The sequence below is a fragment of the Micromys minutus genome, assembly GCF_963924665.1.
Source record: "Micromys minutus genome assembly, chromosome: 10".
In the NCBI taxonomy this organism is placed as follows: Eukaryota; Metazoa; Chordata; class Mammalia; order Rodentia; family Muridae; genus Micromys; species Micromys minutus.
The window spans coordinates 53,742,257-53,762,735 of NC_137979.1; the positions used below are offsets into that span (position 1 = coordinate 53,742,257).

Genomic DNA, 20,479 nt, shown 5'->3' on the forward strand with positions numbered 1-20,479 from the left:
CGCAACTCCAGCCTGGCCTTGGCTAACCCGGAAGTACAGGAACAAACTTCAACTAGAACATAGGCGACTTCCGGCGCAGCACAGCACAGGGGTGCTGCAGGCTTCCCAGGAGCCCATGGCTATGATTGGCACTCTAGAGGCAGGGCTTCACCCATGCTCTCAGCCAATCAGCAAGCCTCTGACTCCAGGCTCCGACGCCCACCGAAGGAACAGCTAGCTACTCTGAGTGCAGGGAGAGGATGTGGTCAAGTAACAATGGCTAAGCAGGGAACAGCCTGGGCCTCGGCTCAGGAGGGGAGAGGGAAACGCTGACCAGCCATCCAAAGTTCAGGTGGGGAGGAGGCTAGGGCTGGCTCAGCAGGGAGATGATGACATCTGGTCATAGTCTGGGCACTTGAGCAAAGCCGGGTAGTTGCTGTTCATCTGTAAGGAGGCATCGCTGGAGATGTCCGAGGGGCTGCGGCCCCGGATCCAGGCATCTGGATGTAGAAACTGGCCGGAGTAATCAGAGCAGTTGCTCAGGCGTGGCCGGTAGAAGCCTGGGTGGGGTCTGTACATGTCCTCGGCAGTATACCTCTTCATGAAGAGGTACACAGACATTACCCCAGCACTCTGCAGTGAAGGAGAAGCAGAGGAGAGATCACTGATGGGTGTGTGTGTGTGTGTGTGTGTGTGTGTCTCTTCTTGTGATGACACAACCATGGATATTCTCCAGTGGGAGGGCCAGTGCATGTTAGGCAGGAGTGGTCCTGGGAACCTCGAGGATAGAAGAGACCCAGGAAAGCCAGGGAGAGGTACGTTCTGGGGAAGAGCGGTAGAGTAGGTGGTGGGTGGTCCAGGATGCTATGGGATGCTTCCCTCTTCCCCTCCAGGTAGGGCAGTACCAATCTGGCACAGAGCAGTATGGGGCAGGTTACCTCTGTTAAAAGGAAGGAGATGGCAGCGAAGGCAAACGACCATCCGTATTTGTAGTTGAAATAGGTCTCAGCATCCTTGGTTCTGTTGAGCATCTCGTCATTGATGCTGGAGATGTACAGCACCAGGCCCACCACAAGAGAAAGCCCTGGATGAGGGAAGGGGAGAGAAGGGCACGCTCAGCCCGAAGGTTCAGAGAGTTTGCTAATATGGTACCCACTGAGAACAAAGCCTTGAATTTGGAGTTCAAAAATGAGCATGAGTTTGCCCCTTGATGACTCTGTCTACACCAGCATCTTCGAGGAAGTGAACGGGTGCAGGTAGAATCTTTTTATCCAACCACTCTCCTGAGCCAAGACACAAGCCTACTGATTGGTACACCTACCTTAGTCACACACATCCCCCTGGTCATCCTTGTTCAGTGGGCCTGCTCTGGGGTCCTGCGATTACACTATTCTAAAAAGCATTGCCATGACCCTGGGGTGTGAATCCTGAACTACCACGAGGATTTTTATTACTCTAAGGCTCTTCAGAAGGGCTGCTAATCGCTGTCTCTATGGGGGTGGCATATATCTCTCTGGGTTCTGCCAGTGTGGCTCTGGGGCCCATGCAGACCATCTGGTTACACGGTACATCCTCTCTGAGATCTTCAGCCAGGAGATGTAAGGGAGGTTAGCTCAGATCCAGGTTAGCAGTGAATCAGGAAGCCTCTGGGGCCCCGAACTCCAACTGCCATTGTGCTCATGACTGCTTCGGGCAATGGTTACATCAGTTAGTGAGTGTAATTGAGTCAAGGCATAATTAATTACTCTATCTGGAGCTGTTCTTATTTCATTCCAGTCACATTATTCTATGAAACCAGGGCCTCTTCAAGGATGGATGTTAAAGGGAGACAGGTGTAATTCAAACCTTCCTCTGTAGTTAACTCAAGCGTGAGTCACTGCTGTTCCCAAATGTCCCTTTGTTATTATCACGAGCCCATTTCATGTATATCAGCTCCATCCTAGACTTAAGATCTTGTGATTCACCCATGGTTGGAATCTCAGGCATCCTGATCTCCAACCATCTTGGCTGCTCTAAAGTTCACATAAGGAGAAGTGAATAGCTTGGTCTTGAGTCTCCCACTCTGTCTAGGTGGAATGCCACCAGACCATGTTGAGCTGATGATTTTGCAGGTGTTGTTAGAAGGGTGAAATGGCTGGATGGGTGGAGTAGGGGAGAGAATGCACAAGAAGTGGGTAGAATAAAAATTAGATGGGCAGAAGAATGCATGTGTGTGTGTGTGTGTGTGTGTGTGTGTGTGTGTGTGTTTGTGTGTGTGTGCCTCATCTCTCTCACTGTCTCTCTGTCTCTCTGTGTGTGTTTGTAAGGAAAGAGTGAGGAAGAATGGTTCTTGGGAGTCAGATAATCTGTCACTTGGCACAAAAAGTATGCTGACAGGGAAATGGTGGAAAGACCCTAAAAAGGACTGGGAAGCTAGTTAATGGTAAGGATGCCTATGCCAGAGAATAATTTTTATTGTCATCTATCTTCATCAATCTTTCTAACCGTCCATCCACCCACCCACCCACCCACCCACATCCACCCACTCACCCATCCATCTACCAACCAACCCATCCATCCATCCATCCACCCACCCACCCACATCCACCCACCCTCCCACCTACTTATCCATTCACTCACCCATCCACCCAGTCACCCATCCATCTACCAACCAACCCATCCATCCACCCATCCATCCATCCACTTATCCATTCACTCACCCATCCACCCACTCACCCATCCATCTACCAACCAACCCATCCATCCACCCATCCATCTATCCATCCATCCATCCATCCATCCATCCATCCATCCATCCATCCATATACCCACCCACCCACCCACTCACCCATCCATCTACCAACCAACCCATTCATCCATCCATCCATCCACCCATCTACCATATACCATCTCTCCACCTGCACATTCATCCTTCCACTCACCTAACCACCCATCCAGCCTTTGCATCTATCCATACTTTTCAAACCACCTACTCATCTTCTACCTGAGAATCAGCTCTTAGACCTCTTTTCTCTAGTCAACCAATTCAGGACACTGACTATCAACACCTGAAAACCAATCCATTAGATAATTAGATAATTAGGGCACAGGTCTCCGTGAGGTCACTGGGGAGAAAGCATCCGTTTTATTTCCCACATTCCTTCGACTTCTCATATGATTTCCATGTGCAAACTCATCATGATTCATGCTTGCATCCCCTAGGCTGATAGCTCTCAAATCTTTGTGATTTGGGTGATTCTGTGAGCCCCAGACCCTGACCTCTGACAGCCGTCTAGAAACCTCTTCCTTTAAGCCACAATGGAAGAATCAAACTCAGTTTCCCACACTGATTTTACACCCTTTGTGCAAAGCTGTTTCTCTGCCTGTGATCCCCAGATCATGGCTGTAGCATGTGGACATGCAAACGGCTCTCATTCCTGATGCCTCCCTGGAGAGCCTGGTCCTGTTGAGTTTGCCTTCTGAATGACACACAGACCTTCCTTCTTCTTTCTGCTGCAGTATCAACCCAGTCTGTGCCACTATTACCTGTCCTCTGTACTTCTGGTATCTGGGGTTCCTTGGCTCCAGTCTCACTTCCCTTCCTCACACTGTTCCTACACAGCAAGTATTCTAGCACCCCAAAATGATGTAATTCCTTGGCTCAAATTCTTCTAAAGGGTTCTCATAAAGTTCCAAATCTTAAGGCAGTTCTGGTGCCTCTATAATCTCACTTCTCAACACACTTCCCCCGCCCCCGGAGACTCCATGTTCATTTCCCACACTTGATGCTATTTCTTCCCTCTAGACCCATTTCTCCCCCAACCTAAGTTTGGTTCCTAGTTCCTATTCACTCTTTAGGTCAACTTCTCGAGTCTTCCCTGACCAGCGAACACCTTGTTCTGAATTTTAGCTACTATGCTCAGTCCCCTTGGCAGTTCCTGGTGCTTTCTGTCCTAGTCCCTCCACGGACCTTCCTATTGTCAGCAATGCCAGCATACAGAACACAGTTCGATAGACATCATGGCTGACTGACTGACTGACTGACTGACTGAATGAATGAATGAATGAACTAATGAATAAAGTACAGCCTGGTGATCGTCCATCAAGATATGTCTATGCTGAAGGGGTCTGGTGAGCTCAGAATATTAGGTTATGGTTAGATCGTGAAACCAAGGAATCTCTGAGGTTAGGGGTGAAGAAACCTTTATTCCAAAGGTGGATGTTTTTGTTTTCCACTGCCATACCCAAGGATGTTGGTCCTTTCAGACACAGGAATGAGGAATGCTCATCGGCGGGAGCTAGAGAAGTGTGCTGGTGTGTATTGTGAGGATAGCTAGGACATCCCAGCTCTGCTCAGGGTGAAGCCATGAGGTCACTCTAACCCTGAAGTCTCATGTGCTTTATTTCTGGAATGTCACATGAGTGGGTCTAAGGACATCAGAAGTCTCCTTCTGCCCTGACTCAGTTCTGCCTTGGTCCCTGACTCAACTCATTCTAGATCCAGTGTTGGCTCACAGTTGTGAGTGGGACTTCCTGAAGCAGAATCGCTCAGGAGCTAAAAATCAAATGCCCAGGTTGTATAGAGATAGAATAACACAACGTACCAGAGAGGATAAAGAAGATTCCAGAGACAAAGGCCAGTATGGTCCGGTGGGGACGGATGTGCCCAATGTTGCTCAGGATGAACCCGATAAACATGAAGAAGAGGCTCACCAGTGGGAACGGGGTGGCCGAGCGAATCATTTCTAATGCAGAGGGCACAAGGACAGTCTGTCAGGCTACAGGGATCTTCCTCACTCTGTCTCATTCCAAAAAGTAGGTTTCTGCAATGTCTACCGATGGGTGCTCAAAGCCCTAGTTCCACAGGAGTAGCCTAAGGGTCTCCTGGTGTTGGCAGAGCTTTTTGCTTCCAAGGCAAGACTGGGAGGTCTGACTTTAACTGCTAACATATTCAGAGCTTTGTTTCCCCTTCAGGCATAAGTTCTAGTCCCAGCAATCCACACTGTCCATCTATAGAAGAGCTGTGAGGTGCCTAGTCACCATCCTGCCTCATCTTCAAGAGACGCCCACCATTTCCAAGGGTACAGAGCATGCTCTGACAGTCACAGCAGACTGCCACTGGCCTCTTCAGTTTTCAGTTTATAATTACTTGGTATGTGTGTGGGGTTCTATTGCATAATAAAGAATTTTCTCTTTGCCCCAGGTTCCTGAGAGCACCTGAGTTTTTGATGCTAACAAGTCACTCAGGATGGAGGCAGGAAAGAGCAGCCACACCAATTAGGAAATTTGGGTTTGGAGCCATGTGGCATAAGCTGGACCTCTGAGGAGGGAAGGGCTATACTGAGTTTAGACATTCATATTGCAGTGGATGTTAGGAATTATTTAGAGCTGACTTCGAGTCTGCAGGACAAGCATGTTGGTTATATGCACATCATGTAGTGAACTATTTTGCATAACAGATGTGTTCACAAATGTCTGTATCTAACAGACCAAGAGCATGGATTGCATTGTAACATTGCAAGATCATGTTAAGGATCAGAAGCTGCTTTGATGAAGTTAAGACCATAAACTCAGTCTTGCCACCGTCCAGAGAGGCTGCTTCACTCTGGGGGCGAGTTCTCCTCCACTTCTAGGGGTCAGAGACATAGGAACTCCAGTAATCTATCTTCTCCCTGGAGAATCAAATGTGTAGGGCAAGCACCAATGAACTACACTAGTATAACCTGCTACGGACAAGGGCACCATCTCTTGAGAAGATTCTGGATGCCTGACTCTTCCCTTTGTCTGGCTTTCTCTGTCCCATCAGTGCCCCCAGTTAGAATGTTCTAGGCGCTTACTTAGAACATTGACTGTGGACTCTGACGTCATCTGGGAATTCATGGGCATCACATACTCTATGGTGAAACAGCGTCCTCGCTCCTCACCTGCGGAGACAAGAAATTATTGCTAGTCCCAGGTCCTATTCCAACATGGATTTGAAGTTAGGGCATTCCAAATGTTTCCAGAATCTTTGGGCCTGTGTCTCTGTACCTGAGCTGGATAGAATCTCTAGGTAAGTTTCCATCCCTGGATGGTGGCCCACAGCAGAAGTGGGAAACATGTCTTGATGTCTCTTTCAGGAGAAAGGGCAGATGCATGGGAAGAGATCAGTGCTATGAACGCTATGCCCAGCAAAGATCTCGTGTCGTCTGTTGCTTCTGACTGAGGGTGGAGTGTAGCTGTCTCAGATGTAGATTTTTTGCAATAACCTTCCACAGCCTTGTCAATCAGACCCTGGTGGCCTCAAGACTCTGCTTTCAGGTTAAGCAGAGACAGATGCCATAGCATCTGGAGCAGTGGGAGATGAGATCAGAGTTGGATACTGTTAAAGCAGCCTCTACAAAATGACACAAGGTAGCCTGGCTGGAGCTGGAGGTGACCTTTCAGCCAGACTCAATTCAACTCTAGCCTGTCTACTGGAGCCCTAGCTCTAAGATGGGAGAAAGATCTGGGGGAACAAACTATCTCTTCTCAATGCACACATGGCTTCCAGGGTCCCACAAAAGAGGCTTAAGGACTGTACTGTGGTTATCCTGGCTAGAACAGCTTCCACAGGTCTTACAGGACATGGGGGTCTATTCTTGTGTAGGGTGGAACCAGGCTAAGATAAAGGCCTTGAAGACAGAACTCTTAGTGCAGCAACTTACTTGGTTCCAGAAAGTCCAAAATTTACAACCTCCCACAGACCCGGAAGGACGCCCATTTGTGTTTTCTTTGTGCGGCCATTTTGCAGACAGAGGAACAGGAAGCCGCTGAACATTTCCTGTTCCTTAAGCCTGTGGATGTCAGTGAAGAAGTCTAGATGCATTTAAGCTGCCAGAATCTTGACTTCTGCCTTTCGCAAAGTGGCAATAATATGTCTGCCTTGTGCGATCGATGACTTGAAGAGCTAATGACAGGCCTGTGAGGGTGATTCAGGTCTGTGAGGTGTCATTCAGCACTGGGAGGCAGAGTGTGGGAGAGCCGGGCTTGCAGGGATCTTAGAGGAGGAAAGCAAGCCCTGGGATTTGAGAGAGCTTGTTCAAGAGGCCACTGTGAATCAGGGTCTGAGTTTGGGCCTGTGGTCTGCTGGCTGCCTGCACCACTGCCCAGAGGAAGGGGAGATCGTCTATGGTGAACCGTCTGCCGGCACCTCCAGAGTGTCTCTAAGTAGGAAGAGACCTGCTTGAGGCAGGGACTCCCCAGAACAAAACTGTCCTTACCAGCGAGGAAGCAGACCCGCCAGAGGCCAGAGTGCAGGGACATCTTGACCTCCGTGCTCTGGTTCTGGGGAAGGATTATGCCTTCTTCCAGGTATAGCCAGTAGTCTGTGCTGACCGCGATGCCCAGCAGGCCCAGGCCGCAGACAGCAAAGACACTGCTCAGCAGGGTCAGGGCCTTCCTCCCACAGGCGCTCATCTTCCTGGGTGGTGACTGGGCAGCGAGGAGTGCTGTCTCCCAGAGGGCAGAACGGGCTGTGGGGAAGAGAGAACGTGTAAGCAGGAGGTGGAGAGAAGTAGCTGAAGTCAGTCTGCTTTGGGCCAGTGGATGAAGAAGAGCAGCTAGGCCACTAGTGTCCAGACCATCTGCTCTTAAGGGTGACTCTCCCTTTGCTCTCCAGGAACTCACAGCTTTCTCTTAAAGCCACTGTAACTGTTCCCTTGTCTTCTGTTCCCCTTACTACACATGACCATTCATCTATCCACTTATCTGCCTACTTACCCACCACTGGTCCATCCATCCATGTATCCATCCCTCCACTCATTTGTCTGTCCATCTGCCCACCTACCCGCCCAGGCATCCTTGTATCCATCTATCCATCCATCTACCCACCCACCCATCCATCTATCCACCCATCCACCCACCCTCCCACCCATCCATCCATCCATCCATCCATCCATCCATCCATCCATTCACCCACCCTTCCACCCATCCATCCATCCATCCATCCACCTACCCACCCACCCATCCATCCATCCACCCATCCATCCATCCATCCACCCATCCATCCATCCATCCACCCATCCATCCATCCATCCACCCATCCATCCATCCATCCACCCACCCTTCCACCCATCCATCCATCCATCCACCTACCCACCCACCCATCCATCCATCCACCCATCCATCCATCCATCCACCCATCCATCCATCCATCCACCCATCCATCCATCCACCCATCCATCCATCCATCCACCCATCCATCCATCCATCCATCCATCCATCCATCCATCCATCCATCCATCCATCCTTCCATCTAGCCATCCACCCATCCACCCAGCCACCCACTCATCCATCCATCCATCCTGATTAGATTTTTGAGCCACTGTGGAAACGCTTCCGGGTATGCTGTAAGGATGTTTCTAGAACGATTTAACTGGCTTAACAAACTGTCCCTTAAGTTGCTTTTGCCATGCATTTTGTTACAGAAATGAAAAAAGTTAGTGATATGCAGAGAAAGCTCAGGGTGTGACCTGAGACCAGAAGGCAGACAGAGCTAGCTCAATGAAAGATGTCACCCTAGGGTGACAAGGGCAAGGGTTGAACCTACAGCAGCCCTGCTACAGTGTTCCCATGGTGTGGGTGACTTTGAGTCTACCAGGCACAGGACCCTACCCAGGGCGATGTCATGCCTTGGCTGAGATCTTAGCATAGGTGGATGCCAAGACACCTGAAAAGTATCAGAAACCAGGTTTAGTTGTGAAATTGAGCTCACCGCTTAGAGTCGGGGGACAGGACATTAGTGCTCTTTGCCTGGAAAGGGCCATTCAGGTCCTGATCCCACAGCAGCCCTGCCCTAGCAGCTGACCGTGGGAGAGCCACAGTATGGGCCACATGCTGGAGGAGGGTAAAGTCTACAAGATAGGAGAGTGTGGATCAGGAAGGCTCTAGACGCCTTCCTGTATTGGCTTTGACAAGGAAGAGAAAAGTGAAATAAATGCCAAGTCATTCTCCATGCAATGCGGTGAGAGTCAGAGCAATCATTCTATGGAATATTCTAGTGTGTGGGGGAGAGGAGGCATCAGGAGGCACTGTATCTTGCTTTGGAAGAAGTGCATTGCATGACAACCACTTTAGTTTCACTTACTCAAAATTTCCCCAGACTTATTTGGACACAAAATGAGGGATCTGGGAAGCCCTCTTTGGGTCCATGCTGTTCCTCAAGAATAATAAGACCTGTTATGTCTCCCCGCTCCCCGAATTGCTGAGGGATTATCTGCCACAGCGGACAGGACAGGACCATAGTTTGCAAAAGGCAAAGCCGGACCTGGTGTAGGGGTATTATGATCCAGCAACAATGCAGTAAATCCCTGCTTTTCTCAGAGCAGACAGACCAGGGCATCTGAAATACGACAGCTATTGGCCAGCCGAAGCTGAGCAGCCAATTTTAATGTTTAACTTGGCAGAGATGAGAGCAATTTGGGTCTTAGAGATTTGGGAAGATGGAAGTGGAGAGGAGATTGGATCGGAGTCAGTAAAGCAAAGCATAAACTAAGAGGCTGAAGGTGACCTTGTCTGAGGACAGGACAGGAGCAGGCCCTACAGTCTGGAGTCTTCTCCCTTTCTGGAGAACAGGGCAACTGTAACAGCAGGTGAACGGCAACACTTAACAATTGTAAGTGTATCTGTGTGTGTTTATGGTGGCGTTATATCTATTTATAAAGTACTCACTAATTGTTAATTATAGCATGAACTCCTCACCAAACACAGTAGCCCTATGAGTATTAACATTAATTTTATTTCATGGATGGGGAAACTGAGGCTTAGAGGCATCAAGTAGTCTACAGAATATTCTAGGAGGCAGATTGGATTGAAACCAGGTCTAATTCCAAACTCTGTGCCTAGACTGTATGGTTTTCTACTGGAGGAAAAGGCCCAATGAATGTTGGGGTGATGGAGAAATGAAAAGGGGGGTGTTCAGAAATGTGTAAGAAAATGGAGTGACCAAGTATTACTTAAGATTAGAGTAACATGTTTTTGGGCTTCCTATGGGGCGCCTCTGGGATATAGCTTCTGGTCTCATTTGCATGTTGGACCACTGTGACTCAGCACTTCTGATTCCAGAAAAAACACATGAGCAACAAGATTAATATCTCCCTCTGCCCACATGCCTGCCAAGCAGGTTCTAGAAGGTAGAGGGGCCTGAGATGACCATGTCTGCTATTTCTGAGGACCAAAAGTTTAAAATACCAATATGTAGACAGATCTTTTATGGGAGTTCTGGGGTTCAAAGTCAGTTTCTCAGGTTTGTTCCATAAACGTGTTCCTTGTCACACCATCTCCAGTGCCCCTAGTCTGTGCTTCTAGTGTCTGCCTCTCCGTCTCCTGAGTCTCATCCCTCTTCAGTCAGACCATTTATTTTGTTTCCTGATGAGAGAGGTAGACAATTGTGTAAGTTGCTACCACATGAGAGATGTTTACCTTAGAAAGTTCAACAAACAAAGACTGTGCATTTAGCAGAAGCTGACCATGTGGACATTTCACAGACTCATAAGATGCTTCAGGTAATAAAGTTATGTGTGGTTTATGTTTTTATACATTTCTGTGCTCCACACAGCTTCTAAAAGTACACACATTGTTTCTATAACCAGAGAAGAATAAGAAATCAAAGAATAGAGACATCAGTTCTCTGGCCATGGCTGTCAGAAAATGAGGGGCGCTGTCATAAAAATTAGGGGTGCCAGCTCACTCCTGTGTTGGGATATCATGATGCAGTGTCATTCTTCGGAAGCTGGGGCCCTGGAGCATGGTGGCTTTGCACGGTTTATGATGATTACCGGTGCCATTACCTCTAAGTATTAGCTTGTTAATGATCAGGAATTAACGGCCACTAATTATCATCCATGACTAGCAATTAGAGAGAAATGTCTTGCGGAGATTAAATCACTAATGGTACATTTCCCTGCCCAAGCCAGTCATGAAGGAGTCTGGGATGGCGTGCACAGAGACTCAGGGGTAGGTGAGGTAGTAGGTATAAAAGATTACTTAGGTATTAAGGATTGTGGGGAAAATGAGGCTCAATTGGAGAACAGGGGAAAGCCAATCATATGAAGACCCCCAGGGTCAATGCTGGTTCAGAGGAACCCGGGTAGAGCATTGGTGAAGAGTTTGGGGAGTAGGGACTATTGACAAGATCTTGGAGGTGGTTACAGCTGCTCCTTTGAGCTGGTCCACTGACTCGACACTGCTGTGTTGGGCAGCCAGCAGGAGAAAGTAACCAGAGGGTGCCTGGGTGGGTCCTGATCCCCTGTCTGCTTTCTACTAGAACATCCCCATTATTTTCCAGGGGAATTAAAAACTGACCACAAGGACTGGAGAGATGGCTCAGTGTCAAAAGTGCTTACTGCTCTGGCAGAGGACCTGGGTTCGGTTCCCAGCACTCACAACAATCTGTAACTCCAGATTTAGGGGATCCACTATCTTCTGGCCTCTGCATGCATGCAGGTGATGCACAATACATTCATGCAAGCAAAACACTCATACACATAAAACAGAAACACAATCTTTTAAAAAACGGTCGTAGATTATTTGTTATTCTTTGAACTTGCAGGGATCCACCTGCCTGTCTCCTGAGTGCTGGGATTAAAGGTGCGTACCACCATTACCTGGCTAATTATCTCATTGAGAAGTGGGAGTCTGGATTTCTTTCCCTTTAATCTAAACATGTTTGTGAATGTTCTTATTAAGAAAGTACACAGGAATGATGCTATGGGACTTTGGGGCCATGCAAAGATCCTGGATATTTCCAGAGCTGCCCCAGGGAAAGTAGCGCCCATGTAAGATGATCAACCTGAGGTTACCATGCTAGAGAGTGGGGTTTCTCAACCTACTAAAATTTGAAGATGGGAAATTATTTGTTATGAGGGCCAATCATAAACATTGTAAGATGCTTAGGAACAATCTTATCCTTCTATCACCAGACACTGGTGGTACCTGAGTCCCAACTGATGAAAATGCAAGGAAAAAACGCCCACCTCACGGGGACCCACTTACAGGCTGGTACAGATGCCGAGGTTGACACTGGGCTGAGGCTCACACCAACAACCAACATGTGCCACCTCACAGATATCGGCCCTCCCGTCTCCCCTCTCACCTCCACAGCAGCCAGCTGAATAGATGGAAGGTCTTTATCTTACGGAGAGTCAAACTGCTCTGTGTCATGACACAGGATGTCTTCATGGCAGAGAAAGTAGCATCTCTGGGGACACAGATGAAGAGTGTCCAAACATATGGGGAGTGCTGAGCACCAAGCACATAGGGACTCAGAAGGGACCGTGCCTCCTGAAGCCTAGAGACCCCAGCCTCATCCTGCACCTCTCTCTTCCAACTTTCTCTTGGTTGGAGACACCACCTTTCACCAAACGGTCAAATAGCTTCTGGCAGAGGAACTGCCCGACAGCTCGTTCTCCCTGTGGGCTCTGCCAATCTCTCTCTGTTGTAGTGCTGATGCTCTGGTTGGGAGCTGAGAATTGCTGGGTAAGGATGTACTGTCCTTCAACAAAAAAGGACCCAAGGAGCATGCTTTCCGAATTTTAACACGCTTTGTTCTATGACTAAGCCACGGCCAGCTTGTCTGCCAGGAATTAGGGTCATCGAGTGGAGGATAGAGAGCCTTGGCAGACCCCATCACAGTGTCACACAGTGTCCCTAAGCCTCATGGAGTAGAGGTTGATGTTTATTAAAACCCCTCCCACCCTTGGTTTGGCAAGAGGTAGTTGGTCAAAGGGTTTTCGCAGAGATGAAGAAGCATTGTGTGCTGATGCCCATTGGAGACATCCAGCTGGGGTCAAATGGCCATGACTTCGCTGAAGGTCCAGCAGGATGCCCTGGGATGGTTTGTCACTGTTACCTGACGGAATTTGGAATCATCTAGGGATCAGATCTCCAGAGAGGCTCAACTGAGGAGTAATGTGGGCATTACTGTCCTAAGGGCTGGGCTCCCGGATCCAATAAGAAGAGGAAAAGAAGGTGAGCGGAGGACCAGGAATCACTGCCGAGTCTTCACAACTACCATAGACTGTGCCCCACACTGTGGGTTAAAATAAACCTGCCCTCCCTTTAGGCATTTTGTCACAGTGGTGAAGAAGGTTTAACTAGTGCGTATCACTGTGTTACTGCCTTTGCAGAATTTCTCCGTGCAGCTTAAAGGTTTCTGTGCATTAAAAACTGGGACCACATTATGTGTACTCCGTGTTGTTTACTGAACATTATCAACATTTTGCACATTTTAATAGCCTCGGAATTTATATTCTTTGATTTGCATATGCTCGAAGCGAGACAGTCATTTCCCTGCTGCAGAATGGTTATTTTTTAAAATTTGCTCTTATTACAAAAATCAATGAATAAATTGACTTATCTCTAAATATCAAGGGGGACGTTTGCGAGTATTTCTTCGGGATAAATTCCTATAAGAGGGATTTTTGGAAGGAAAGAAACCATCTTAGCAGGCTTAAAAGTACCATCAGGCCTACCCTGAAAGCTTCCAAAAGCTCTAACACCCACGGCACAGCAGAGACCTTGCTGTCACACTCAGAGTGCCACCTGTCCCCCGAGTGAAAAGTCCTCCCCTGGATGGCTCAATCCAGAACTTGGCCTTTGGGCTCTGCTCAGATAATGCTGTCTGGTGCATGGATGGGGTATGTCAGAGTAAGGATTCTACACTACCCTAGATGATCTGGGAAATCCCTAGGCTTCCCACGGAACAAGCAACATGTCTTCCATCCGTGCTAATATGTTATCCAAATGTCCGGGCGTTGATGGCAGAGCCCTCTGGGTGGCGCAGAACCATTAAGAAATGGTAGAATTTTTAAGAGGTAGGGCCTAGAGAGGTCTGTAGGTGATTGGGGGTGTGATCCTTGAGGGTACACAGGACCCCAGTTTACTCTTTCCCTCTCTTTGAGAAGAGTTGCACACTCTATCACGATATATTTCGTCACCACAGGCAACACAATGAAGACAAGGGTAGTGAAGACAAGCATTTACAGACCGAAAGCTGCAGAACCGGGAGCCGAAATAACTGTTTCTAAAGAGAAAGGGGCTGATCAACTTTGGTATTTGTTAAAGTGACAGAAAACTGACAGACATGATTAATGGCTTAGTCAATATTCCTGCCTCTGCAATCATAAAAGTACTTCCAGAACTACTCTGATCAATATACTTTCTAGAATCTTACCACCTGTGTTATCCGGCCAGGCATGGTGGCTCAGGTCTAAAGTCCTAGCACTTGGGAAGATGAGGCAGGAGGATTGGTGTGGATTTGATGCTCTCTGGTGCTACGCCTGTGAATTCCAGGCTAACCTGGGCTAGTGTGAGACTCTGTCTCAGAACTAAGCCTGCTTAAAAGAAGAAAATCCAAGGGTTGATATAAGTAGTTTGATGCAAAAACAGCTACATGGGAAAAGCAGTCGAATAGAAAAGATGATAATATATGAAAAGCTATTCTTTATGCAACAATAGAATAGTGAAGTGTTGGAACTAAACTGTAAGTTATGTGCTGGTGCTATGAAAAAAAATACAAGACAGGCTCAGTGCATATACTAATTTATTTCTCGCTTGCTGTGGCAAATTCTATGACCAGTAGTAACTTGTAGAGAAGGGGTTTGTTTATTTCAGCTTACAACTCTCTTAGGACACACTCCATCACCGAGGAAAGCTGGGATTGGAACTCAAGGCAGGACTCTGGAGGCAGGAGCCGATGCAGAGGCCAAAGAGGGGTGCTGCTTACTAGATTGCTCCTCATGGCTTTCTCAGACTGCTTTCATTTTTTAAAAATAATATTTATTTATTTATTTATTAATTATATATAAAAACACACTGCAGCTGTCTTCAGACACACCAAAAGAGGGCCAAGTTGACAAAATGTGACCAGCACAGTAATGCCCTTGTGTGATCATAAGTACTTGCATTTGGGTCACCAGACCCCATATAAAGCCAGATGTGCTTGCACATCTGTAGTCTCAGAACTCTGATTGTGATATAGGAAGCAAACACAAGAGAGTTCCTAGAAAGCTTGCTGGTCAGGTGGCCTGGTGTATTCAGCAGTAATGAGACCCTGTAGCAGACAAGGTAGAGGGGGGAACTGATCTCAGAGGCCCTCTGTCATGTGAATACCTACGCTCACATATGTACACACACACACACACACACACTAACTTAATTGACAAATAAAACAATATTGACAGAATACGTTATATAAAAAAATTTCATAAAAAGCCTCCCCCTAAACTAATTATGAATTCAATATAATGAAATGTCTTTATTCTTATTATCACTTTAAAATGTACTTATTTTTCTTTCACGTGTATTGAATGCATGTATGTGCGCCACATATATGCTGTATCTGCAGAAGCCAGAAGAGGGCGCTGTGTCTCCTGGAGTCACAAGTGGTTGTGAGCTGCCACTGAGTATTATGAGCTGAGCTTGAGTCTTCCTCAAGAATAGCAGGTGCCCTTAACCACTGAGCCATCTCTTTAGCCCCTACAGAGAGTTCTTCAGAAGATATTATGACTCTGGGTTAGCCTAGAGGGGAAACGCTTGCAAGATTTATTTTAGGGATGAGGCCATATGAGTGGGGGAATACCAGGCAATTATCCTCATGATGGAGCTACCGTAATTAGAACAGTTTGATTCTGCTGAGAGGGGACATCAATGGAAATTCAAAAAGCTATTTTTGGCTGTGATTAAGTAGCTTGTTAAAAATAGACCTTTCTGGCTATGAATAACTGGCAAATATTAGGCAAATCCTCCTGCTGAAAATAACTAGAAGAGTTGGGTTAAACACAAAATAAAATAAAAAGTTTGAAGATGCTGGGTAGTAATCAAGAAAACCAGGATTTCAGAGGTCAAAGTCTAACGACAAAGGAGATGCTCTGAGATGAACCGGGGGCTTTGTGTAGTTTTCCCGTTTAAATAAAGTACCTACCTGCCAGTTCACAAGGATGAAAAGGAGAGCTCAGCTCAGCTCAGCAAAGACAGGCCTAAGAAATAGCTCGGACTTTCCAAAGTGGAAGCTGGGAAGGAAGGGATCTGCCTCTGCAAAGATTAAAAACCATCTTCAAACCAGCTCGTCCATGACTGGATGCAGTCCTCTGTAACGGATGTCAAAAATGCAAGGGACAGCCATCAGGAGCACCTATAGCTTTCCTATGTGGTGCCGAGCCCTCAATGGAAACTTAGCAGACTCCAGAGGCAGGGCTCAGACGAATGGCAGATACTGAAATGAAGAAAGTCAGAATCTAACATGACACTTTTTAATGTTCTTAAACAAGTCATCAGCGTGGACTTTTGTACCCAGCTGAGATCTCCCTCATCATCAAAGGCAAGAAAGGAATATCCTTAGACAAACAAAACCAAGAAATGTATTATTCATTAATTTCTGTAAGACATGCCAAGCAAATTTGTGTGTGTGTGTGTGTGTGTGTGTGTGTGTGTGTGTGTGTGTGCATGTCAAGGTATAGAGGCCAGAGGTCAACCTTGGGTGTCATTTATATGAAGCTATTTACTTTGTTTTTGAGAGAGAACCCACTTTTTGCCTCTGTATGTGAAAACTGTGGATCTTTCGTTTGTTTCATACATTTAATGCCATCTCCTGTCCCCAGCACCACCATCCTTGAAGTATTGGCACAGACCTTCCTTTTGGACTGCTACTTCTCAGCCTAGCCACAGGGCACAGCAGGGAGTCTGGCTAGCACGAGAGACCCAGCAGCCTTCCAAGCATCAGACCTACGAGAAGATCCACCCTCCCAACTTCTGAGGCAAAAGCAATGGATTCTTATCTTATAGCTGTCCCAGAGAAGCCCAACACACTTCAGGGGAAGCGACATCACACAATCGTCTCCCTGCTTTAAATTAAATATGGTGGCGGCGTCAACGGCAAGCTCCATTATTCAGCGACAGAAAGTCTTAATTGTCGCCGATTAGAAGCCAGCTCCCGTGAACTTGCCGGCTCACACCTCCAGCAACACGGAGCAGCATCTAGCGCCCGCTTCCCCCGTGGCTACAGGGTATGAGAAAAGCCAGTGAGAAATGGAAAACAATTTTTGTACCCTGTGACTTAATAGATGTAGACAGGAAAATGTGCAGACTTGATCTAATTCTGGTGACAACAGGCATCCTTTAGATCCAGGCTGCTATGGCTGAGACCCACAGGCCACACTATCCACTCTTCCGAGGAACCCCAGTGGTGCACCGGCTTGCAATCCTCTCTGCTGTGAGCAGCTCTGCCTCCCATTGGCTGATGTTTATTGGACCAGGATGCGTGCCAAGCAGTGTGGTGAGCAATTTGCACATGTTAACTCTCTGAACCCTCCAGCGACCCTTTGTTGCACAATACAGAGATGTGGTACTTCCCGGGCTGTTCAGAGTTAAAGGAGCTCACATGCACAGTCCAGGCCAATGGGAGACCTTGTCTCAAAACCAAGGGGGACAGTGCCTGAGAAAGGACACCAGAGGCTGACCTCTGACCGCCACATGAGCACTCACACACACATGCACGCACACCTAAAGACATGTGCAACTGCATGCATACAAACATGCACACCCATACACACATGTACACCCACGCATACTCACATACATGTACACACACATGCACACACACATAAAGACATGTGCACCTGCATGCATACAAACAGGCACACACACCTGCACACTCACATGTACACGCATACATGTACATGCACACGAAGAGAGTATGGCAATTCTAGCTTAGCGATATAATTATGTACGTATCGTTTAGTATCTTTTTATTACTATCAGGAGAGGAAGCAGGCAGTAATACTGTTCTTTTCTAATTATCTACATAATCACTTCTGGTATATTTAAATTTATATTATGGGGTTTAGTATTCTCATCTGGCCACATTTGCTTCGAGTGTCTTGGAAGGAGAGGGTCAGGTAGTCTAACAGTACGGCTCTGTTTTTGTTTAGCTGGGTTATTTTTACCTTTCTGCCAGCCTCAGTTCCCACAGGCCCCTTCGCTGGTTCTGAGATTCTTAGTGGGTGGCATCCCCCACTCCATCTTCCAGCCTTGCAAAGAAGTGGCTTTGCTGCCTTCTCCACTGGGGTGTTTGAGGGAGATTCAGCTCTGTAGATTACTGTGTGAATGTTTGGTGGGGTGAAAATGCCTCTTAGGGTTTTTCCCCCTCTTGCTGCTTCCACGACATTCTTTTCTTTTAAAGATGTATGTTTATGTGCATTGGTGTTCTGCCTGCATGTCTGAGGGTGTCAGATCCCTTGGAACTGGAGTTACAGACAGTGTGGCTGCCGCGTGGGCGCTGGGAATTGAACCTGGGTCCTCCTGAAGAGCAGCTCTTAACTGCTCAGCCATATCTCTAGCCCCATCATGATGCCCTTTTTGTCTTTGCTTGCGTTGTGTCTGAATATGGCTGCATGATTCACCTCCACGATGGTTATTCCCACTCCTGCCTTTAGGTGCAGAGGTTGGGAAGTCCCTGTACAGCTGAACTCTGTGTGTGACCCAGGATTTAAGACCAGCCCTGCAGTGCCACCAGCATTTGGGATTTACTGACCTCTCTTCACCCCAGCCTGGCTCCTTCAGGGCTACATAGGCTGGATGCCATGTTACACTTGGGTCCCCGGCTTGGAAACACTCTCCTGAAAGGCAGAGATTGCCCACTGACAAGCAGAAACTTTGATCTAATTTTCCACACCACAGTCAGCGTCTTGCCTGCCACAAAAGCGCTGATGACTTTGGTTTTTTCTCCCTTTAGGCTGAGTGTCACTCTGGTGGTTGAACAGGTCAGATGCCTTTCTTATAAAACTAATTGAAAAAGAGAAAAAGGAGGAGAGAGGATGAAGAGGAAGGGAGAGGAGGAGGAGGCAGGGGGAGATGCTCATGGGTGGAGGAAGGGCAGAAGAAGAAAGAGGAGATGGAGGAGAAAGAGAGAGGAGAGAGGAACAAGGAGAATGATGGGAAAGAACAGGAAGAGGAGGGATAAAGGAAGAGAAGGGGGCAGAGGAAGAGGAGAAAGAGGAAAAGGAGAAGGTTGCTAAATGTCCCCACTGGGTAGGAAGTTGTTCTAATCCCTGGCCTCCCTTTGTGATTAGAGTCAATATTTATGTTCTCTCTCTCTCTCTCTCTCTCTCTCTCTCTCTCTCTCTCTCTCTCTCTCTCTCTCTCTCTCTCTGACAATCTGTGCCAATGTCTCTTTCTGGGGAGAAAGCAGGGAGTCCCGAGGCAGGAAACCAGCCTGGCCTGGCTTTAGAGATGCTCCCTGCCCAGCCTGCTGTCCTCCTGAGAGCGAGGCTGTGTGTGCTGCAGACTTTGCAGACAATCAAGTGTGGCTTTGCCTGCTACAAAGCATGGCCACGCAGCTATAAATACCTCCTGCAGCATGGCTTTCCTGCCTCCAGCCTATTTTACTATAAATCATCGGGCCCTGGAATGTAGGACACATGCCCAACACCCCCCTTCTCTCCACCACTGTGCAATCCCCACCTTCTCCCACATGCTCCAGCTTCCCTCCATGGGGTTCAAGAGTCAAACAGAAAAGCCGAGCAGGTTTCTAGGGTCCGGGGAACAACTCTCAGACTCAGTTTCCAGTCCCTAGAGGGCTGGTGAAAATAGGAAAATGATGTTCCAGCCCCTCGGGCTGAGAACCTTGAGAGATGAACAGGAATAGAAAAAGATTGCAGGAGACACTGGCTCTCTCTAAGGAGTGAGTTCTTGACTTGATCTTTCTTTCCTTTTCCCATCCCTGTAACTTTAGATAAAAATACTTCTGAATAAATCCGAAGACTCCAGTGGCCTGGTCTGCAGCATGTTCCCATGATGAAGGAAGCCCAAGGCCACAATTGGGCAAAACAAATCCATTGACTCCCATAGTTCTGGAAGATGGCCCCCTGGTCCCTTGGGATGCCTTGCGTGTGACCCACCTCCCCAGTCTGTGCCCTTGGCAGGTCCCTTTACACTTCTTGATGTACCCAGTTGCTTAGAGTTGTTTAAAAGAAATCTTTCTCTCTCCTGACTGGGAGACAGAATTAAAGGCCTGGGGAGAGAATGCAGAACCCAGACAGGGGAAGTGTTCACAGCTCACAGGGACCCTGGGTGACTCCTGATGACAAGGTGGGAGAAGGCAGGGGACTGTCCTCTTCCTCTTCCTCAACTGACAACACCAACTCGCAAGCCCCAGAGCCTCTGGGCATCTGCATGAAGGCAGGCAAGCGTGAAGCTCTGCCTCGTGCCTTAGCCCGTCTGGCTCCTACTTCTGTCCTAGCTAAGCCCCTCAGGCATCTTGCTCAGCCTCTCCATCTCATGGATGATTCAGGACCAACTCTCTGCACAGAGTCGGTATGAGATGCTCTCGGCGAATGGCAACCTTCACTCCTGCATCAGGAAAAGATATGGATGTTGACTCGAGGCAGTGGAACAAGAAGGGCGGGTACATCCAACACCCGACTTAGCATTGAACAAGTCAGACACCAGAGTGGGCCAAGGCAGCTCAAGACGGCACCACCAGATAGAAAGGTGTGCTTGCCAAGGG

General features: G+C 47.8%; 1 protein-coding gene across 1 annotated transcript; it reads right to left on the reverse strand.

Moving 5' to 3' along the window:
• Window positions 1–354: 354 nt before the first annotated feature.
• CACNG5 (calcium voltage-gated channel auxiliary subunit gamma 5) lies at window positions 355–7,395 on the reverse strand (the record flags this gene model as incomplete). Its single annotated transcript, XM_080924538.1, has 5 exons — window positions 355–612; window positions 918–1,063; window positions 4,563–4,703; window positions 5,796–5,882; window positions 7,200–7,395. The coding sequence occupies 5 exons, from the start codon at window positions 7,393–7,395 to the stop codon at window positions 355–357; spliced, it is 828 nt and encodes a 275-aa protein (XP_080780664.1).
• Window positions 7,396–20,479: the final 13,084 nt, after the last annotated feature.